The sequence below is a fragment of the Phodopus roborovskii genome, unplaced genomic scaffold (genome assembly GCF_943737965.1).
Source record: "Phodopus roborovskii unplaced genomic scaffold, PHOROB, whole genome shotgun sequence".
Taxonomy (NCBI): Eukaryota; Metazoa; Chordata; class Mammalia; order Rodentia; family Cricetidae; genus Phodopus; species Phodopus roborovskii.
The window spans coordinates 944,122-964,174 of record NW_026126442.1 but is presented as its reverse complement, the minus strand read 5'-3'; the positions used below and the strand labels follow the sequence as shown (position 1 = coordinate 964,174).

The 20,053-nt window shown below is 40.4% G+C and overlaps 1 protein-coding gene across 2 annotated transcripts in view; it reads right to left on the bottom strand.

The window, feature by feature from the left end:
- Reck (reversion inducing cysteine rich protein with kazal motifs) overlaps positions 1-20,053 on the bottom strand; it is a 70,995-nt gene that overhangs the window by 19,740 nt on the left and 31,202 nt on the right. For both annotated transcript variants that reach the window (XM_051187679.1, XM_051187680.1), the window contains 4 exons: positions 13,073-13,106; positions 10,513-10,710; positions 8,459-8,726; positions 3,144-3,323 (listed from right to left, as the gene is read on the bottom strand). In XM_051187679.1, the coding sequence (XP_051043636.1) occupies positions 3,144-3,323; positions 8,459-8,726; positions 10,513-10,710; positions 13,073-13,106 (680 nt within the window). The remainder of the gene's footprint in view (positions 1-3,143; positions 3,324-8,458; positions 8,727-10,512; positions 10,711-13,072; positions 13,107-20,053) is intronic.

The following is a 20,053-nucleotide window of genomic DNA, read 5'->3' as shown; positions in this document are numbered from 1 at the left end:
CATTCCCAGACCATCTCATTTTCTTTCACAAAATAAATGAGTCTGTGGCTTTAAAGCTGAGGTATAAGCTGGGCAGTGGTGGCACAGGCCTCTAGTCCCAGTACTCTGGAGGCAGAGGCCAGCAGATCTCTGTGAATTTGAGGCCAGCCTGGTCTACAGAGAGAGTGCCAGGAGAGGCTCCAAAGCTACACAGAGAAACCCTGTCTCGAAAAGCAAAGCCAAACCAAACCAAGACAAAAACTGAGGTACAATAAAAAAACAAAATGCACAGAATATAAATTTGATATGATTTGCCAAGTATAGCTCATAGAAAACAAGTAAATCTATTATAACATTTCTATTACACCAAACAGTTCCCCTGTGTCCTGTCAGATTACCCCATAATCTATGCTCCTCATACATAGAACATCACAAATTACTTTCTAGAATTTCATATAAGTGAACTCTTACTCTATTTGGGGGGCCTGGAATAGACATCAAAACATAATCTTTCTGAGATTTAACCCCATGTTGTTGTATATACGAGTATTTTACTCCTTTTTATTATTAGAAATGATCTATTAATAAATGTTACTTTTTGTGAAATACTTTTTTTCTGCCCCCTTTAAAAAGTTGAGGGCTGTATCTATAGCCTAATGCTGCATATGAAAGACTGGTCCTGAGGAACGATGCCCACAGGATCTCCATGACCGGGGGGTGGTCAAGGAATATCATAGAGGAATTCCAGACAGGGTCCGGTGATGATTGTGTATCAGACACCAGAGGCCTGAACCAGACCAGGACTCACTGCAATAACATTTGCAAGCAAAGCAGGTAGGACTGCAGGACACACAGTTGCTCCCAATGCCACCAAGACAAACGGAAAGGTGTTGGAGAGGCAGGAAAGATGGAAGAGCAAAACAATTATTTCTGTTTGTTTTGTCTTTCTTACTTTCTTTCTTTTTCTTTTTCCTTTTTTTTTCTTTCTTTTTTTTTTTTGAAGGGGAGGATACTAAAAGGGTGAAGGGTAAATATGGAGAGATTAGGAAATGAGTGAAATTGGGGTGTATGATGTAAAATTCTTGAAGAATCAATAAAGAAATTACATTTTAAGAAAAGTTGAGGGCTGAAGAAATGGCTCAGTAATAAGAGAGCTGGCTGCTCTTGCAGAGAACCTAGGTTCAGTTCCCAGCATCCATGTGGTGCCCCAAAACCATCTGTAATTCAGTTACATGAGATCTGATGCCCTCTCCTGGCCCCCGAGGGCACTGCATGTACATGATACTCAGATACAGGCAGGCAAAATACTCAGACACATAAAAGAAACTTAAAATAAAAGTTGAAACTTTGATTATTTAGGATTTGTAAGGGTTCTACATACATTATAGAGATGCCCTTTGTCAGACATATGTAGTATAGATATTTTTTACTAGGTCATGGTTTTTCTCTTTACTGTCTGGTATTGATGAGGAACAAATTAATTAATTGAATTTATATAAAACACTACTTTAAAGCCAGGCATGATGGTGCATTCCTGTTCTTGGGAGGCAGAGGCAAGGTGATGAAGAGTTCAAGGTCAGACTCAGATATTTAGCTAGTTTGAGGCAAGCCTGGGCTTGTCTCAAACAAATAAAAAACAAACTTACTAGAGTTTAATCATATACATTATAATGTACAGATTGAGAATTTAGTTCAACAAGGTTTGGAGACTATATCCAGCAATGTAATTAAAAACCCTATACAAGTTGGTGTGGTGGGTGGTGCATATCTCTAGTTCCAGCACTCAGCAGGCAGAGACAGGTAGAGGCTAACCTGGTCTACATAGTGAGTTCCTTAACAGCCAGGGCTACAGAGTGAGATCCTGTTTCAAAAACAAACACACCCCAAAAAACAAAACAAGAACTGCACACAATATAGACCATTTCTATCATGCTGGAGTTTCTTGATGCTCCTGATTTTCTGGTCCTTTTCTGCACAGTCTGCTTTTGCTTATTCTAGACTTCATGTGTCTGGAAGCACAGAGAATATTGGGCTTCCTTTGCTGAAATAAGTCCATTCATATTTGAGCTTCTTAGGACTTTTTTATTCCACTGTATGTTACTATTATTATTGTTTTCATTCTCCTGATGGATGTTTTGGGGCCCTTTCCCAGTATGGGAGATTACAAATAATACTGGCACATAGAGACTTTCTTGGACACATGCTTTCATGTCTCCCGGTTGAATAAATGCTTCAGAATAGAGTTGATGGATCATAGATTCAACCCAAATTACTTACCTATGAGAAAAGAGAGAATCCCACACACCTCACGTGCTTGCCAGTCTTTTAATCTAGCAATTCTAATGGGTCTGAGGAGGCATTCACGGAAGTTTTAATTCATACTTAGCAGGACTAGCCTCATACACATTCCTTTTTAAAAGTACTTTAAACTGTTAACTCTATGGCATTCAATATGATGTTTTGAAATATGTATATACTGTGGAGTGGCTAAGTCAAACTAACACATATTAGGACAAATACTTTGTCCTGTTTTTGTGACAAACACATCAAATCTATTCTCTTAGCAATTTCACATATGTGATATACTTATTAATAGGAATCACCATCCCTTTTTGTTGCTGTTTTTTTCTAGACAGAATCTCACTTATGCAGCTCTGTCTGTCCTGGAATTCACTAAGTAGATCAGACTGGAGCAAACATTGTCTGCTCAGTGAGTCACTTACTTAATTTAAAGGTATTTCTTTACAGAACAATTCAAATTAGGGTATCCTGAGCTATCAAGGATAGTAAGGGGTGGGGGGAAGGGGCCAAGATGTGAGCCTGGAACATATCCACATCTCGTGGCTGAAAAGAACAGAAAAGTGTGTCCAGAGCACAGAACTGGAGAACTACATCATTCTAGTGATCTATTTCCACCAGGGCAGAAGCAAGACGGGAGTAAAGGCACCAGATAGTTTCTCAATGCCAGAAGCTTCAGGCATCTCTAGGTTAAAAGAGACTTTGCTTTCTAGAGGTGTGTAGAAGGGACAGAGCATTTCAAGATGAAATCATGAAGAAATACACCTTTCTTTTACCCCAGAAGGGCACACCAGAAAGTGTTATTTACTTAAAACAAGTAAATTTGATAGTGTATTTCTATCTTCATGTATAATATTTTTTCCTACCTGTTGTTAAAGTTTGTACAGTAAGTGAGGTTTCTACAGCCCAACTGGCAAGGTTCCCGGACATCAGCTAGACATGTCAACATGGACACCTCCACTGGATTATATTCACAGATGCGGTCAAACTCTTGCCAACTCTGTGTGTTTCCCCAGCTCATGCTATAAAGTTTCATGCACAGTTCCCTGAAACAAAAGAACAAATGCAAATGTTAGAGAGAAGTCTGATGAGTATTCGATCTTTGCAAAACTCCTATTCTACTAACTCTATCTATCTCCAGGAACATAAAGAAAAAAAGTACAGTTAACTAGCTTCTGGAATATGGAGCCAAAAACCAGTAATCTTCTCCATGAAAAATAGCCTTTAAAAAATCATCCCTGAGTAGCTGGGGCAGAGGCTCATCAATTAAGAACTCTTCCAGAGAACCCCGATTTGATCCTAGCACCCACATGGCAACCCATAACTGTCTGTAGTGCCAATTCCAAGGGACCCAAAACACTCTTCTGGCCTCTGAGGACATCAGGCTTGCATGTGGTTCACAGACATATGTGCAGGTAAAACAGCTACACAAATAAGAAAAAATACAAGCCAATGTATAATTTTTTAAAAATCATCCATGCGACAGAATGAGGCTTAGAGGAGGCTTTAGTGGGTAAAGGAGCTCACCACCTAAGCCTGGTGACCTGAAGAAGAGAATGAACTACAAAGTTGTCTTCTGACCTCCACACATATTCCATGGCATGTGTGCCCCTCCCACCCCACCCCACCCCGGTAATAAATAAATCCCAATAAATAATTTTAGAAAAATAAAAAAAATCCACCCCCTTTGCCATGACTGATAGAAAGCTAAATACTATATTTTACAGTCCCTGAAGGTGTTTTGTACATCCTTAGTTCCAGTACAATTACTTTTCTCATGTCTTTATCTTCCTTCTTTTCCCATATTTACATAAAGTAAAGCACACTGTTCACAAAGGTATACTCTTCCCTAGTTATGCTAATCACAGGAGGCAGAATTGTCTCCAAAGAAGCACTTTAATGGTTAGGGATATAACTCTGTGAGACTATGTGCCCAGGGTACTCAAGATCCAAGGTTCAGTCCTGAGAACCGGGAAAAATGGGGGGTGGTGTTTACAGATTAAAGTTTGTTTAAACCACTTATATCCTTAAGATCCTCAAGACCTCTACATATTATTGCAGTTGATACACGATTTGATGACTGCAAAGCAATATAAGTGTTTCCACAGGAAAGCAATGCTGGTAGTTTTATACACTAAATTCATTAGTTTAATTTTTATAAAAGTAATACATGTTCACTATAAAAACTTGATATCACTGAAATATACAGAATTGTAAGTAAATATTTTCCACTGTCCTCACAGTTATGGGACACTCATAAATACTATGAAGGTGTGTGTGTGTGTGTGTTAATGTGTATGAATGATTGGCTGTATGTGTCTGTGCACCATGTATGTGCTTTGTGCCAATGGAGGCCAGAAGAGCACATCAGATCTACTGGGATTGGAGTTACAGACAGTTGTGAGCTGCCATGGGGGTGCTGGGGATTGAACCTGGGTCCTCTAGAAGAAAAGCCAGTGCTCTTAACCACTGACCATCTCTCCAGTCCCAAAGAAGGGATCTTTACTCTGCAGTCTGTTGTGCACTCTCCCTGTGTTCATGAGTGCTGTTTTATGTGCTTATGTGTGTGCTTGTTCAAGGCACTGGCGATGCAGTATTAAATAGACCAGATCCTGGCTCACAAGGGAGCTTGTACATTTTGAAGAGGAAGCCAGTACTTTCTCTAGCCTTTAACTTCCTATATTTGCAATGAATAGATTCTTCACATTTCAGAGTTATTTTTTAACATTTAAAGCAGAAAGTATACAAATTTCCCCAATTATATCATAAGGCTTCAGAAAGATCAAGCTGATGACATGGAAAGCATTCAGCAAACCAGAACTCCCTAACCCAGGTTGTTAAGATGGCTCAGCAGGTGAAAGAGTCTGATGCCAAGGCTGAAAATCCCGGGGACTCACATGGTAGAAGGAAAGAAATGACTCATGTTGTCCTTTGACCTCCACATGCACCTTAGCAGACCCCTCCAAATGTTAAAAAACAATAAAATTCTTCAACCCCCCAAAAAACTGGGTGTGGTGGTGCACACCTTTAATCCCAGCACTTGGGAGGTAGAGGCAAGCAGATCTCTGAGTTTGGGGCTAACTTGGTCTACAGAGTGAGTTCCAAGACAGCCCAGGCCACACAGAGAAACCTGTCTTGAAAACAAACAAGCAAAGCAAAAAAAAAAGAAAGAAAGAAAGAAAGAAATAAACAGAAAGCATCAAGAAAAACCATTCCATGCTCCAATGCTCCAGCAACTCAACACATACATAAACTTATTTTGGGGGAATTCAAAAACTTCTTAGCATCTCTTTCATTTATACCTTTTTATTAACTTCTACACAGAATCCATGTCTATAACCACAGGGCTTGGTTTACTTACAGATAAGTCTTTCAATTGAGTTTGGTTAGACATTTTTGTATCCTTGGTAAAGTCTGATAGATTATCCTAGGCATAGTTTCTTTTTGTAATGGTCCATTCAATTTTTTTTTTAAAAAATTGTTTTATGCATGGTGTCTTCTTTTCCCTTCAGGTTATCGTAGTTATGTTTGGCTCCTTTTTGTACAAAACACCTCTAATAAGGCAAGTTCTGTTACATCCCTGTGATGGTTTGAATGAGAATGGCCCCCATGGGCTCATACTGGTCCTCAGATGGTGGAACTATTGGGAAGGATTAGGTGTAACCATGTTAGAGGAGATGCATCAGTGGGGAGAGGGGATCTGAGGTTTCAAAGATGCGTGTCATTATCTCTCTCCACATGGTAACTGTGTTTCACAATAACAGCTCTTAGCTGTTACTTCAGCACCAAGCTTGACTGCTGCCATGCTCCCAACTGTGATGGTCATGGGCTCTAACCTCTAAAATTCTAAGCCCCAAATTAACTTTCTTCTATTAGTTGCCTTGGCCATGGTGTCTTATCACAGCAATAGGAAGTAACTTAGGACAAATCTATTCATCATGATCTTAGGTTTCTCCACTTTTTAAAATCTCTACAGTTTCCTCTGTTCACATTTGTATCTTTTTTTTTTTTTTTTTATCTCTAGGTATAATACCCAAGTGATGCTGCTATAATTTGGATGTGAAATAATCCTTCACAGGCTTGTGTAGTGGAGGATATGTCCATAGCTGGCAACCCTATTTTGAGAGTTAGTAGAAACTTTAGGAGGTTGGGTCTAGCTGAAGGAGGGAGGTCACTAGGCGAGCAATTGTGATCCATCATACCTCCTCCACTGTGATGTTTCTGTTTCTCCTCAGAGCAAGCCAATGGATCCAGGGGACTATGGACCAAGACCTTTGAAACAGTGAACCAAAACACATCTTTCCTCATTTATTTATGGCACATATTTTGTCACAGAGCCCTCACCAACACATATGCAATTCTTCAACTAACACAGATACCTATATAACGAAGGTTGTCCTAATATGACAAAATACTTAAATTTAAAGTTTCTTCCTTTTAACAGAGGGTCTCATGTGGCTTAGGCTGGCCTTGAATCCAGTATGTAGCTAAGGCTGACTCTGATCCTCCTGTCTCCACCTCCTGAGTGCTGGGATTATAGACGCGTGTCACAATGACTAGTTCATGTGCTTTTGAGAGCTTTGCACATGCCAGGCAAGCACTCTATCAACTGAGTTACACCCCCTGTCCCAAAACTTTGTAATCTAATAAAGAGACTATCTCTTAGATATCAGCTGAAAACATAATAATTATTTACATGTATAAATACATGTCTACATATGTAAGCAAGATAAATACACAGGCCAGCAGAGGTCACTTGCTGGATCCCCTGTAGCTGGAGTTACAAACAGTTGTGAGCCACCCAATGTGGGTGTTGGGAGCCAAACTCAGGTTTTCTACAAGAACAGTAGTAAGTGTTGTTAACCACTGAGCCATCTCTTCAGGCCCAACATACTGTGATCTTATTAATATTGCATCATCTTTAAATATGCATTGCCTTTTCAATGGCTAATCTTTTTTTAAAAGATTCATTTACTTATTATGTATACAATTTTCTGTCTGCACGTGTCCCTGCAGACCAGAAGAGGATACCAGATCTCATTATAGATAGTTATGAGTCACCATGTGGTTGCTGGGAATTGAATTCAGGACCTCTGCAAGAGCACCCAGTGCTTTTAGCCTCTGAGCCACCTCATCAGCCTGGCTAATCTTTTGTACTGCCAAAAAAAAAAAAAAAAAAAAAAAAAAAAATGCTTTTAGCACTTAATGTTTAAAACAGTGTTAGTTTTATTTAAAAAAAGAAAGAAAAAAGAAAAAGAAAGGAAGGAAGGAATGAAGAAAGGAAGAAAATCACAAAATTGAAGGGGCTGAATTCTAGTTCCACAGGATCCTATGACCTCTTCTGTCCTCTGTGGGTACCAGGCACATAAGTGGTACATATGCGTACATGCAAGGAAAACTTTAAGAATTAAATTATGTTTACTTTTGTGTGTGCATGTGCATTCACACATGTAACAGTAAGAGAACAACTTGAGAGACTCTGGTTTTTCCTTCTACCATGTGGATCTGCTGAATAAAACTCAGATCATTTAATTAATTAATCAGGCTTGGTGGCAGGAGTCTTGATTTAAACAGTCTTCAGCAAATATTTGCTAAATAAAATAATGAAGTTTTGGGCTGGTGGGATGGCTTAGTGATGGAGAGGCTTACTGTTCTTGCGGGGTACCCTGGTTCAGTTCCTGCACCTGCAGGGAAACTTGCAACTGTCTGTAACTCTAGCTCCAGGGGATCTGATGCCCTCTCTGGCCTCTGCGGGCACCACATGCACTCATGTACAGATAAAACAGTCACACATAAAATAAATATACTTTTTTTAAATTTAAAAAAGAATTAAAGATTTTATAACTGTTGTACTGAGATTGAACCTAGGGCCTTGTACCTGCTAAGCCCTCTACCATGGCGCTATAGTCCCCAGGTCAGATTTTATATCTCCTAAATGCTAAGACTAGACAACACAAGAATAATACATTTGCCCTTATTAAGCAGGGCAGTGGTGGCTCACACCTTTAATCCCAGCACTTGGGAGGCAGAGGCAGGTGAGTTCAAGGCCAGCCTGGTCTACTGATTGAGTTCTAGGATAGTCTCCAAAGCCACAGAGAAACCATTTTAGAAAACAAACAAACAAAATCACCAATTAAAATCCTGTCTCCTTTTGATTTTAATAAAGGAGATAGATACTAACCTACATGTTGAAGTGTTTGCTTTAGAGCAACAATGCAATTTAGCCCCATCAAGGCCAGTTGAGGGAGGAGGGTGTACTGTGACTCCAGGGTGAACCGACTGTGAGCTTTCGAGAAAACACTGCCAAAGAGGATCTTGAGGCAAGGGTTGGGTCTTACAACCCTCGATGAGACCATCAACAATCTCCATTTCTGTTTTCTTAGACATGAGGATTCTCTTGCAGGCATTTTGGCAAGCGTGGTCTTCAGCTCTGTCACAGCAATATAAACCTGCATTCAGGACATAAGCCCTTTATTATGTTTCACCATATATATTGCTCAGAAGAGAATATGGCAACAAATGGAAAGCAATAACCCTCTATGCACATCTCTGAAATACAGAGCCTACTCAGTCCTCACCATCAGTCTGCAGGACAAATCTTGCAATGTTTCTCTTCCCAGATTCACCACAGTCCCAGGCATGAGCTTTCTAGAACTAACCTTACAAAATGAAAGTCATCCCACACCTAAGAAGCCCTCATGTAAACCACTTTGAGAATCAAAGTGGGCTCACTTCCTGCTTGTGCCTAGTGGGGACTGTGCTCTTTATGTAAAACTGATGACTAGTTTCCACAGAGTTATAAACATTCCATTTAATCAGACCCCAAGACAGCACAGACTTCTTCTGTGAGCCTGTAGAAGCTAATTAATACACATTGTAATTGTAATTTAAATAATATGAACCTTGACAGTATCTTAGTTTATTTCTGCCTTTAATTTTTTTTTTTTTTTTTTTTTTTTTTTTTGATGATAGGAATTGAACCAGGGCCTTAAACGTGCTAATAGGCCATGATTTGCCTGTGAACTATGTCTCCACTCACCCAGCCTTTAATTTTCTACAAAGAACTAGAAACTGAAAGAATACTTTCAATCAGGCTAGACTTCAGAAGGGTTCTCTCAAGTAATTTCCTCAGGTATCTGCATTTGAAGAAACATGCTCAATTTGAAGTCTTCTTTTCTAGATTCCTGTTAGAACAGACACTGGACATCACTGTTCTACCTCTTATTTTTTTTTTTAAGCTTTTATCTACTCACTGCCAGCAACACTTCATTGCAGTTTAAATGTCAGAAAACATAGATCTGCTTAAAAACAAATGAAGGCACATCTCTGATTCTCACCACACTACCACATAACAGAATGTCAAAAGCCTTGGATCTGATTTCAATTATGGCCAAACAAGGCCTACCACTTTCAAGATTATAAAAGAATTACAATATTATAGCATAAAGCAAGACACATGCAGTTGGCTTACAAGCTAGTCTTTCGCCAGCCTGGTTGATTACTCAGTTCTTTAGAATACGGTTCCTCTAGATGGGCAGGAAGTATTCTAGGACAAAGTAAGTGCTCTGAAGATCCCACAAGGACAGGCTCACTAGAAGGCCTTGGGTTTTCAAAAATATTACTCTCTTATTTTTATGATTTTTTTATTATGAAAGTAAGAACTTATTGATAAAAGTTTGAGCATTATAGTGGAACAGTTAAGTATAACTTAGACTATGCTTTAATTTCTGAAACTTGCTTTATTTTCTTATCACACCTTGGACTTTCTGTATAAACATACTCTTCTTTGTTAGCTGTGATGTGTTGCTACTGCACAGAAATATAATTTAATGAGCAGCCTACTGATGCATGTTTCGGTAATTTCTAATTTTTCTCATATACTACTATGCATATGTACAGCATATTATTTATTTGCAAATTTGTGTAAGTTTTCTTGTCCAGGTCAAAAGGTATTATCTGATAATCTAATGGTGATGATCTGATTTCCCATCAAAATATCCATACCAAAGACTTCTCCCATCCTCAAAACAGTTTCCTTTTCCTCATCCACAAATCTTTCTTTCTTGCTACTTTATAGCTGTGAAAATTACATCTAGCCTGTTAAAACCAAACACCAAAGGAATCCTGGTGTTTCCCAAGTGAACTAGAGCACAGACACCTATATGAATATATCAATTTTTGAGTGAGTTTTTTTTATTGAAGATGGAGATGAAAAAATCCATCCCATTTACTTACTATCTGTTGGGTTCCTCATGGGATAAGACTGGGTGTAATTGTTCACACAGTGTATCAACTGTGGACTAATAGAGGCGCAATAATTTTCCACTGCTTTGATCTGAGATGGACCAGGAGAAGAGTCGGTTCGAAAAATGGCTTGACAGAATTCTCGGCAGTTTGTGTGATGACCTGCGTAACTGCAGCATACCGAGCCCACTATGGAAAAAGAGAGGACACTGAAATGCAAACTACTCTTTGTTAATGTTAACTCGCACTGCAGTGCTCAACAGTACACATTTCTGAATGTGGGACGTAAAGCCATGCCACAGACAACAAACACTTGAATCAGTACTACTCCAGGCATCGTCATGGGCTCACTGATCTATGATAGATTATGATAGTCCCGGTTCATGACTTAGACTCTCTAGTCAACTAGATCCCTGTGAGCAGTAGCACAACCCCGGAGCAACACAGCAGTACTGCTGGTTGTAATGACAATTTGGGAGCATACACTGGCATTTAGTGCATGTCAGAGCTGCCAAGATACTCCAAAGCACCCAGAAGTGTCACAGAGCCAAAACTGCCTCCCGAATGTCCAGAGTGCACAAGCTGAGAGCATGGAACAGCCTCTTTCCACGCTGCACTTGGGGGACTTACAGACAGAGCAAAACAAAACCAAAGAAAACAAAACACCAGTGCCTCACATTTATAAAACAGGACCAGTGAAAACCAAGATAGCAAGAAAAGTTATAAAGTTAACAAAGGTATACTTTGGAATTGAAGTCTCAAAATTTCTACACAGTTTGAATATTTGCAAGATTATTTCTATACTGTAGTAGTCTCCATTTCACAATGGACACAATCTGTCTCAAGTAAAAGTCAAAGCATGGTAATTTGAAGGTAAGTGTCTGTGTTTTGTATTTGGAAGAGAAATAAAAGCCAGGTGTGGTAGTACACACCTGTCATCACATAGCACTTGGGACATGGAGGCAGAATAATCACGTATTTATTGCTACCCTGAACTACATGAGACCTTGTTTCAAAACAAAAACAAAATGAAACAAAACACAACAACAACAACAACAACAACCCCAATGACCAGGAGTGGTGGCGCACACTTGTAATCCCCAGCAATCAAGAGGCAGAGGCAAGAAGATTTAGAGTTCAAGAACAGGCTGAGCTACACACATTGGAAGACAACACACAAAGAAAAATACATTGGGATGCTATTTAATGTGAAAAGGGGAAATAAGTGCCTGGAAGTGCGGGTGTGGGACTCATAGTGGAGAGGGTGGGAGACCTTAACGGCATCTAAAGGTGTATGTGCAGGGGTTGCTAAAGGAGCTAGAACAGATGAGTGGCAGGAGAGGATTACAGAGAGGCAGATAAGAATTCCCAGATGATATTAGAAATGGCTATGGAGGTACCAGAAATGGGGCATCAGTGAATCCCACAAACCAATGAACCAAGAATCCAGGTGACTGAAAGAAATAATGACGAGTCATGTGCAAATTAACTAAGCGAGGGCTGAATTAACTGATAAAGGACACACATCAGTTTTCCAGGCCAGGGCACTGTTCCACACCTATTGTGTACTAGCTTTTGACTTGTAACTACTCTCAAGTTTGTCTACTGCCAAAGAGCTCTTGTTCGTAGTGGGGAACAACTGCTTTTCAGTGTTGTTATGTATGCAGTGTTGGAGATGACAAGGACCTTAGAGATGCTAAGCACACACTCTACCACTGTGCTATATCTTCAGCCACACAATGGAGTTATGGCTGCATTTATTTGTGTAAACTGCAATGGTGATGCTGGAATCCTGGGAGTTACAGTGCAGGAAGTAAAACAGGACCAAATGCCTGTCTTCTGATCCCTTCATTGCCAGTGTGGGAGGACCTAAGATTACTGGCCAAAGACTATCTGGTACCTTCTGAACTAGCCCCAGCTTGAAGGGGTAGAAATGTGGCTGCTTGTTACTCTTCAATACACCACACTACCAAGCTAATCCAATCAACTGCTTGTTCCACAGTTGTCTTCTCCCACCTCTAATTGTTGCTGTTGATATTCTGGTCACATGGTTTGCCGCTCCTCCAGTCTCCACTGTATAAATCCTGTCCCCCTTCTCTCCCATCCCCCTCCCACACATATCTTATTTAACTTCAACACCTAGTTAAGCTATGAACTCTCCTCTAAGCAGCCTTGCAGTGTGATCCCTGTTTCTTCTGAACTGCTGCATTTGACCAGTGTGCCACTTCTTATTCTACACTATTTCGGAGTTTGTGCTTGGTCATGTATTTCACCTTGGAAAGGGACCCTATTATTTGGTGTTATCATCCTTTGGCGCCATCTACTTACAGTGTCGGTTGATAAACTTGCAACCGGGACACAGGAATTGCTAGAATAATGAGTGATTTGAACACCCCACAGACGATGATCTAGCAGAATCTTGTGTGAGCTTCTTCAGACGGCCTAGCAGGTATAATGGCAAGGGTCTGGGCAATCAGTTCTGACTGCTAACCATGTCTGTAAAGTGTCTTTCTCTCTGAACTGCTTGTACAATCATTGACAGTATACTTACTTTCATTTCTGCTAATGCAACTGAAAAGAGCATTCTGTAAATTAAAGAAAAACAAACAAATTAACAAATAGAATTTCTAATTTTATTCCATTTTAGAATTCTATGGAAATCAGGATATCATACTTTTTAAATTCTTTCCTAAGTCCAAGGCTGAAACATAGACACTACAAAATGACTTTCTGGTTAAAAGAGTAGCCATCATCTAACACTGGTAGGGATCACTCTGAGCTATAAACTGACATTAGAGAAGCAAGCAAAGCTTGTGTGAAGGTATATGTGTGGAGGGGATTGTGGTATATTTATTTCATTTTTTCTTGTAGAATATGAAATATTTTCTAGAAAATAACATAATAAAGGACACTCAGAGACACACATTGTTTCCTGTAACCATTGCATTTAGAGTTAGTGTGACCTCAGACATTACCTCTCTAATTGTTCTCAAACATGACTGTGCAGTGGAAACACCCACACTTTCCGGCCAAACCCAGATAACAGAAATCTACATTTACACAAGTTTCAAACATAGTTTTCATTTAGTCTTCTTGTGACCAGAGTTTGGGAAATTCCCTAGCTTTCTACAGAAGGGAAGCACCCGCTCAGTAGAGGAAAGATACTGTACCAGGCCCCAGAAGCTGTCGAAAGCAGAGCCTGACATCAAAACCAATGCTTCTAGGAGTCTCAGATTTTTAGCCATTGCTTAAAAAGTAAGAGAAAACAAGACAAAAACTCCTTGTCCAAAACCATTTGGGTATTCGGGGCTTGTCAGCTGTGAGTTAGAGTCACTGATAACTGGAAGAGAAAAACTGAAACAAATGAGCATCCATAAAACATGGAGGTAAATCAGATGTTCCCTACTGTCAGCTCCAGCTAAGTGACTGGGATTTAGCTCGGCACAGTGTTACATGCTTATTATTTCAGCACTTGGGAGACTGAGGCAGGAGGATCTTGAGTCTGAAGCCAGCCTGAGCTACACAGTGAGCTTTGAGAACCTGTCTCAAAAACCATGAGAGAGGCCAGGTAGGTGGCACACACCTTTGATCCCAGCATTTGGGAGGTAGAGGCAGGTGGATCTCTGTGAGTTCGAGACCAGAGTGGTCTAAAAAGAGAGTTCCAGGATAGCCAGGGCTACACAGAGAAACCCCGTCTCAAAACAAAAACAAAACAAAACAAAAAACCCAACCAAAAACAAAACAGCAACAACAAAAATAAAACTAAAGGGGGAAAATACAAGAGAAGAAAAAGATAAACAATTAAAAAGGACCAGTGTTACCACCTGGAAATGTAGCTTCAAAGATTTTCTAGGCATGGTAGCCACTGCCTGTGACCCAGCACTTCGGAGAAGCTCAGGCGGGAGGTTTGTCACTCATGTGAAGCCAGCTTGAACTACAGAGTAAGTCTCAGATCAGTTTAGGCTACAGTGTAAGACTATGTTCAAAGGGCCAAAAGAAAACAGTCTGTCTACGTTGTTGGTGAAGCCACATTGCACTTACTTTCTCTACCTAAAAATACTCTGTTATAGGAACAGGCCACAGTGAAGTTACTCGTTTAAAGAAAAAATAAGTAAGTCAACAAACAAACAAACCCCAAGCCTCATGGGAAGGAATAATGAATTCATCCAGCATGAGTTATTTCTGCTAGAGCTCATAGATAATATAAATAGTGGAAAAGAAAATATACACTCAGTGTTCTTCAACAGTAAGCTTATTTTTATCTCTCTTCACCCATGTTCCTTTGTGTTATTGTGACTTTTCAGTTACCCATCTCAGATAACCTTCCACTAGGGTTCATCAGCCCCAGGGACATTTATAAAATAAAAAAGCAATATCAATATTAAAACATAGTCTGCAAAGAAATAGCACTTATCAGGGGTGATTTTGCCTCCGAGGGGACACTTCATACCTGAAATCATTTTCTGCTATCAAAAGTGGGGTGGGTAGGCATTAGTTAGCATCTAGTGAATAGAGGCCATAAATGTTACTATGTACAGGCCAGATGGATGTCCCTGGTCTCTCAGGATCCAGATGGCAATGTCAATCATACCAATTCTCAGGAACTCTTCCTTAAGGCTTATTATTTTGTTCGAACTAGATTTTAAAAATTTGATCTTATAAGTAAGAAAAATATCACATCTGTGTCAGTCTTCTGACCACTTAGCTTAAGAGAAAGGCACTAAAGGAAATAAAGTCTCAATTATCAGAGATCATCTAATTCAATGTCCTTACCTGACTGCAGCCACAGACTAAGGACAGAAGGGAGAAAGAGCTGCAGAATCCAGTCTTCCTCACATGGCAAACAATGGCATGCAGTCAACTTTTGCCTGATACTTGTTTATAAAGTTTTACTGAAGCACAGTCACACCCATTTGCTTATATATCTTATATGGCTATGTCATGCTATCCATGCTATGATGGCAGAGTTGGGTAGACAAAGACCATATGGTCTGCAAGCCTAAAGTGGACAATAAACTGGCCCTTTGCAGATAGTTTGCAAACTGCTGAAGAAAAAGAAGTACAAAGCTGTCTTTCCTGATGTCACTTGCAGAGTACAGAGATATCGCCCAAGCAACTATTATTTCACTTAATGTCGAGGATAGACCTTTCATACATAGGTCTTCCTGAAAATGTTGACATTTTACACAGAAGCATCATTAATATTAATAAATACTACCTCTACATCTTTACTCATTCTATGGTTTAAAAATATGTCTGTCTGGGGCTGGAGAGATGGCTCAGTGCTGTTCTTCCAGAGGACCCAGGTTCAATTCTCAGCACCCACATGGCAGCTCACAACTATCTGTTACTCCAGTTCAGAGATCTGGCACCCTCACACAGACACACATGAAGGTAAAACAACAATGTACATTAAACAAATAAATAAACAAATCATTTAAAAATAAAAATATGTTCTGTCATTTAAGTGAAGTAGATGAACTCATCAAACTTCTGCTACATCCATTTTGATTTTACAGACTGATCACATTTGGCTTTGATAAAAGATTCCTACATTTGTTATAAGTAATTCTTCATCCTTTTTTAAAGTCAGGCTGTCCTCAAACTCCTATTCTCCCATTTCAAGTTTCTAAGTGCAGGGGTTAACAAGGTATGTCACCATGCCTGACTATCAGTAACTCTTTTAGCTGCTTGAGCTATTGTTGATTATTAATAGGACTTAAGACATATGTAGGAGTTATAGCATCAGCTCAGAATCACTTCATTTTTTAAATCATCTATTCGGATGTCTGAGCAAGTCTTTTAAATAATGTCTGATCGCCATCTGGTGGCAAGTGCAGGAAGTAAAGGTTTATATGAACTAGGGTGGCGCCTTTCTGCAACCACAGCCATGGCACCTCCCCTGAACCCTCCAGCAAACTTGAGAACAGACAAAAGCTACAATGGTACTGAAGTGAGGGTGTACCACCACCTCAGAAACCCAAGGAACACTGTGTACTGGGACTGACAGGATGACCCTACTGAAGAAAGCACTGTCACCCAGTACAGGTGAGAGCTTTTGACTCATTGGCAGTCTTACCTGCTTGAAGACTTTCTCCTTAGGCTGGGGATGGGCTCCCCCTCCTGGTCCCAGTGTGTCTCCAGCATGTTGCTAGCAGTGCACTTGCTCAGTGTGTTCTAAGTCTATGTGGATTTCTCATCTCACACACTAGACCACCCCGTGGCTAAATCACTGAGGAAGTTCCTTAGACACACTGGTGAATCAGGACAGCTCAGTGTGCAGCACCAGCCCAGTAAGTGTTAGGTAATCGGATGAGAGACAGACACAGAGACAACTGCAGAGCTCTGTCCTAAGAACCCAGAGTTCATTACTAACTAAGATAGACTTAGGAGACAATTTTTTTTTTAGTGGCCTCCAAAGGGAAGTTATACTTTTATTTAAATTTTTTTTTTTTTTGAGACAGGGTCTCTCTACATAGTTCCGGCTGTCTTGGAACTCACTAAAGTAGATCAGGGAGCCTCAAAGTCACAGATCTTTGCCTGACATTGCCTCCTGAGTCCTGGGACAATACCACAACCTGGCAGTAGATAATTTTTTTTTTGGTGTAATAGCCAGTGAGAGATGTTGAGAAAAAGAAAAGGGTAGACAAGATCTGTTGTTGGCTTTTAGTTGATTATATCTGGGAAGACTGTACTCAGTAACTCAGCAAGAAGTTGAAGAAAGATGTCACGTGTCTGTTTTGGAGTATGTGTGTGTGTGTGTGCGCGCACATGTGCATACATATATGTGTGTTATTTTATGGGGAAAGGATAACAGTGAATACCAGAAAAATCAATAATTTGGATGTTCAGGCGTGGTGGTGCATGTCTTTTTAATAGATCTCTGTCAATTTGAGGTCATCATGGTCTTCGTGGCAAGTTCCAGGTCAGCCAGGGCTACACAGTGAGATCTTGACTCAAAAAGGAAGTTAGTAAAGAAGATTCTGGAACCCTCATTAAACAGGGGTAATTAAAGTCATGGGGCCTGACTAGGGAAGTGGCTCAGTGGTAGAATGTGATACTCTAGGTGCAACTCTTAGTTCCACAAGACAATTAACAACAAACTATAAGAAGAAGAGACACCCAGTAGAAGACCATTTAAGATGCAACAAGATCACAGGTAAGTCTAACATGACCAGGCCCTTGGGGATATGCTTGCTCAGCTAAGGTAAGAACTGGAAAGAAAATGAACCAGCAACAAAGAGATGAAATAGGAGTTACTAAATGACAGACACACAAGTGCAACCCCGGCAAGTCTTACTGTTGTAAGCCAGTACTGCAGGACCTAAGAGGTTTCGCTCTTTTTGGAGCTCATCAGCTGCAGGTAACGGCTCAGGTCTGGTACTTGTACCTACATGGAGATCCACCATTCCTAAAGCTGCAGCCACAGCGTGTTATTACTACACCCAACCACTCTTGCCATTTCCTCAGCTTAACTAACACACACTTTCTACTTAGGTCCTTGAGGATTTATGAAGGCAAAGGGTCACCTGATTCTTGTGTATGTTTAGGAGAAAGCATATACACGCTGGGGATGGAGCCAGAGGCCCTGAGCCACATCTCCCGTCTGTGTTATTTCACTAAAATAGCTAGAACCTGAGTGGGCGAGGGACATCACAGCTGTCCAAAGCTCTGGCTGTGACCTGCCACACCAGAACCACTGCAGCAGACTGCCAGGCCACCACAGCTTAGGGACCCTGTCCCTAAGTGGCTGGTGAGCACTGCTGGACCTCCCCTCACTGTTCCCTTAGACCACTTCCCAACTCCCTTTCTTTATGCCTCTAACACAACGTAAATCTAGAGCCAAGCTTAATTTTAGGAAAAGGAAAAAAAAATGTGACACAAACACATTCAAGCATACAGTTTACTGTAACACTTTCTGAGGATACAGTACAACCAACCCTAGCAGACATATACAGACACACACTCAACATTGGCACCCAGGGGCAGAGTGAACTGCATGCTAATTGACCACAGTGGTAAAGGTTGGTGGAGGGCTATATATACACATTTCCTTTCTATGTATAAAACATCACTGATAACTTCAGGAACTTGGTGACTTGATTATATGCTATTCTGAACTGTGAACCATGTGAATATTCAAAAACGGTGCAGGTAGTTTTACACATACCTGCACCTTGTCATGTCTAGCTATGTGCTGGCAGTGATGCAGACAGAACTGTGACTAGGGCTCACCTCTGGCTGTGATCTAAGAGCCACTGTGCTACCTTTACCTCAGCATTCTCCCAGAACTAGTAGCTGTCGGCAAAACAATTTAGTTGCATTAGTAATTATTTAACCCAAAACTTTTGTCTTAAATGTTTTAAATTATTGTTTCATTATCTTATATGTATGAGTATTTTGTCTGCGTATATGTATATGCATCACACGAATGCCTGCCTGGTGACCCTAGGGTGTCAGTTCCTGTGGGGAAATAGTTGTGAACCACCATGTGGGTGCTGAGAATCAAACTCAGGCCCTTTGCAAAAGCAACAAGTGCTATTAATCACTGAGCCAACTCTCCAGCTCCTTAAACCTTTTAAAATTATTGACTTATTTGTTTATTATGTTCACAGTGTTCAGACTGCCTGTTATGTCTGCAGGCCAGAAGAGGGTACTAGGTTACATTATAGATGGTTGGAGCCACCATGTGGTTTCTGGGAACTGAACTCAGGACCTCTGGAAGCAGTGCTCTTAATCCCTGAGCCATCTCTCCTGCCCTAAACCTTTTCTCTTTTCCTTCCTTTCTTCCTCCCTCCCTCCCTCCTTCCCTCCCTTCCTTCCTTTCTAAAGGCCTATCTTCTGAGAACTACCTCTCCCTGGCTTTTGCTCATTGTCACCTTCTTTAAAGAAAGCCATCAAAAAGTTAGACTGAAAAGGAAGTAAGAGACAGGAAAACGACTGTCTTGGAGCCTGTAAGGAAAGCCTAGAGCAGAAGCTGAGGGAGCATGGAGGGCTGAAGGCAGCTGTAGTACTGGACTTGAGTGGTGTGAATAGCAAATAGGAAGATCCCATGCTAGGATAGTGTTGGGGACATCTGACTTTAAGGTATGACATGAATCTACAGATCCTGTACTGAAACTCATAAGCCATCACCAGGTCTCTGGACATTTCATTACCCTCACACCATTTTAACAATGTTTGTTCTGATAATCAAGGAAGAAATTAACAATAACCAAAAAATTCCAAACTGGTATCCAGAAGAAAAGGCTCACAGACAAATTGTGGACAAAGACAGTGCAAAAAACTACTCCTCAGCCAGCACACACTACACTGGCTGTGCTATGGCTTACATCGTCTGTTCAGACTCTTGTGGAGTATTATTTTAAGATGTGTTACCTTTGTTTATGCTGTGGAAAATTTGTTTAATGATGAAAAGATGTGTTGCATTCTTTTTTTGTTGCATTTGTTTAACTCTATGAAGCTGTGTTACTTGGCCTGTCTAAAACACCTGATTGGTCTAATAAGGAGCTGAATGGTCAACATCTAGGCA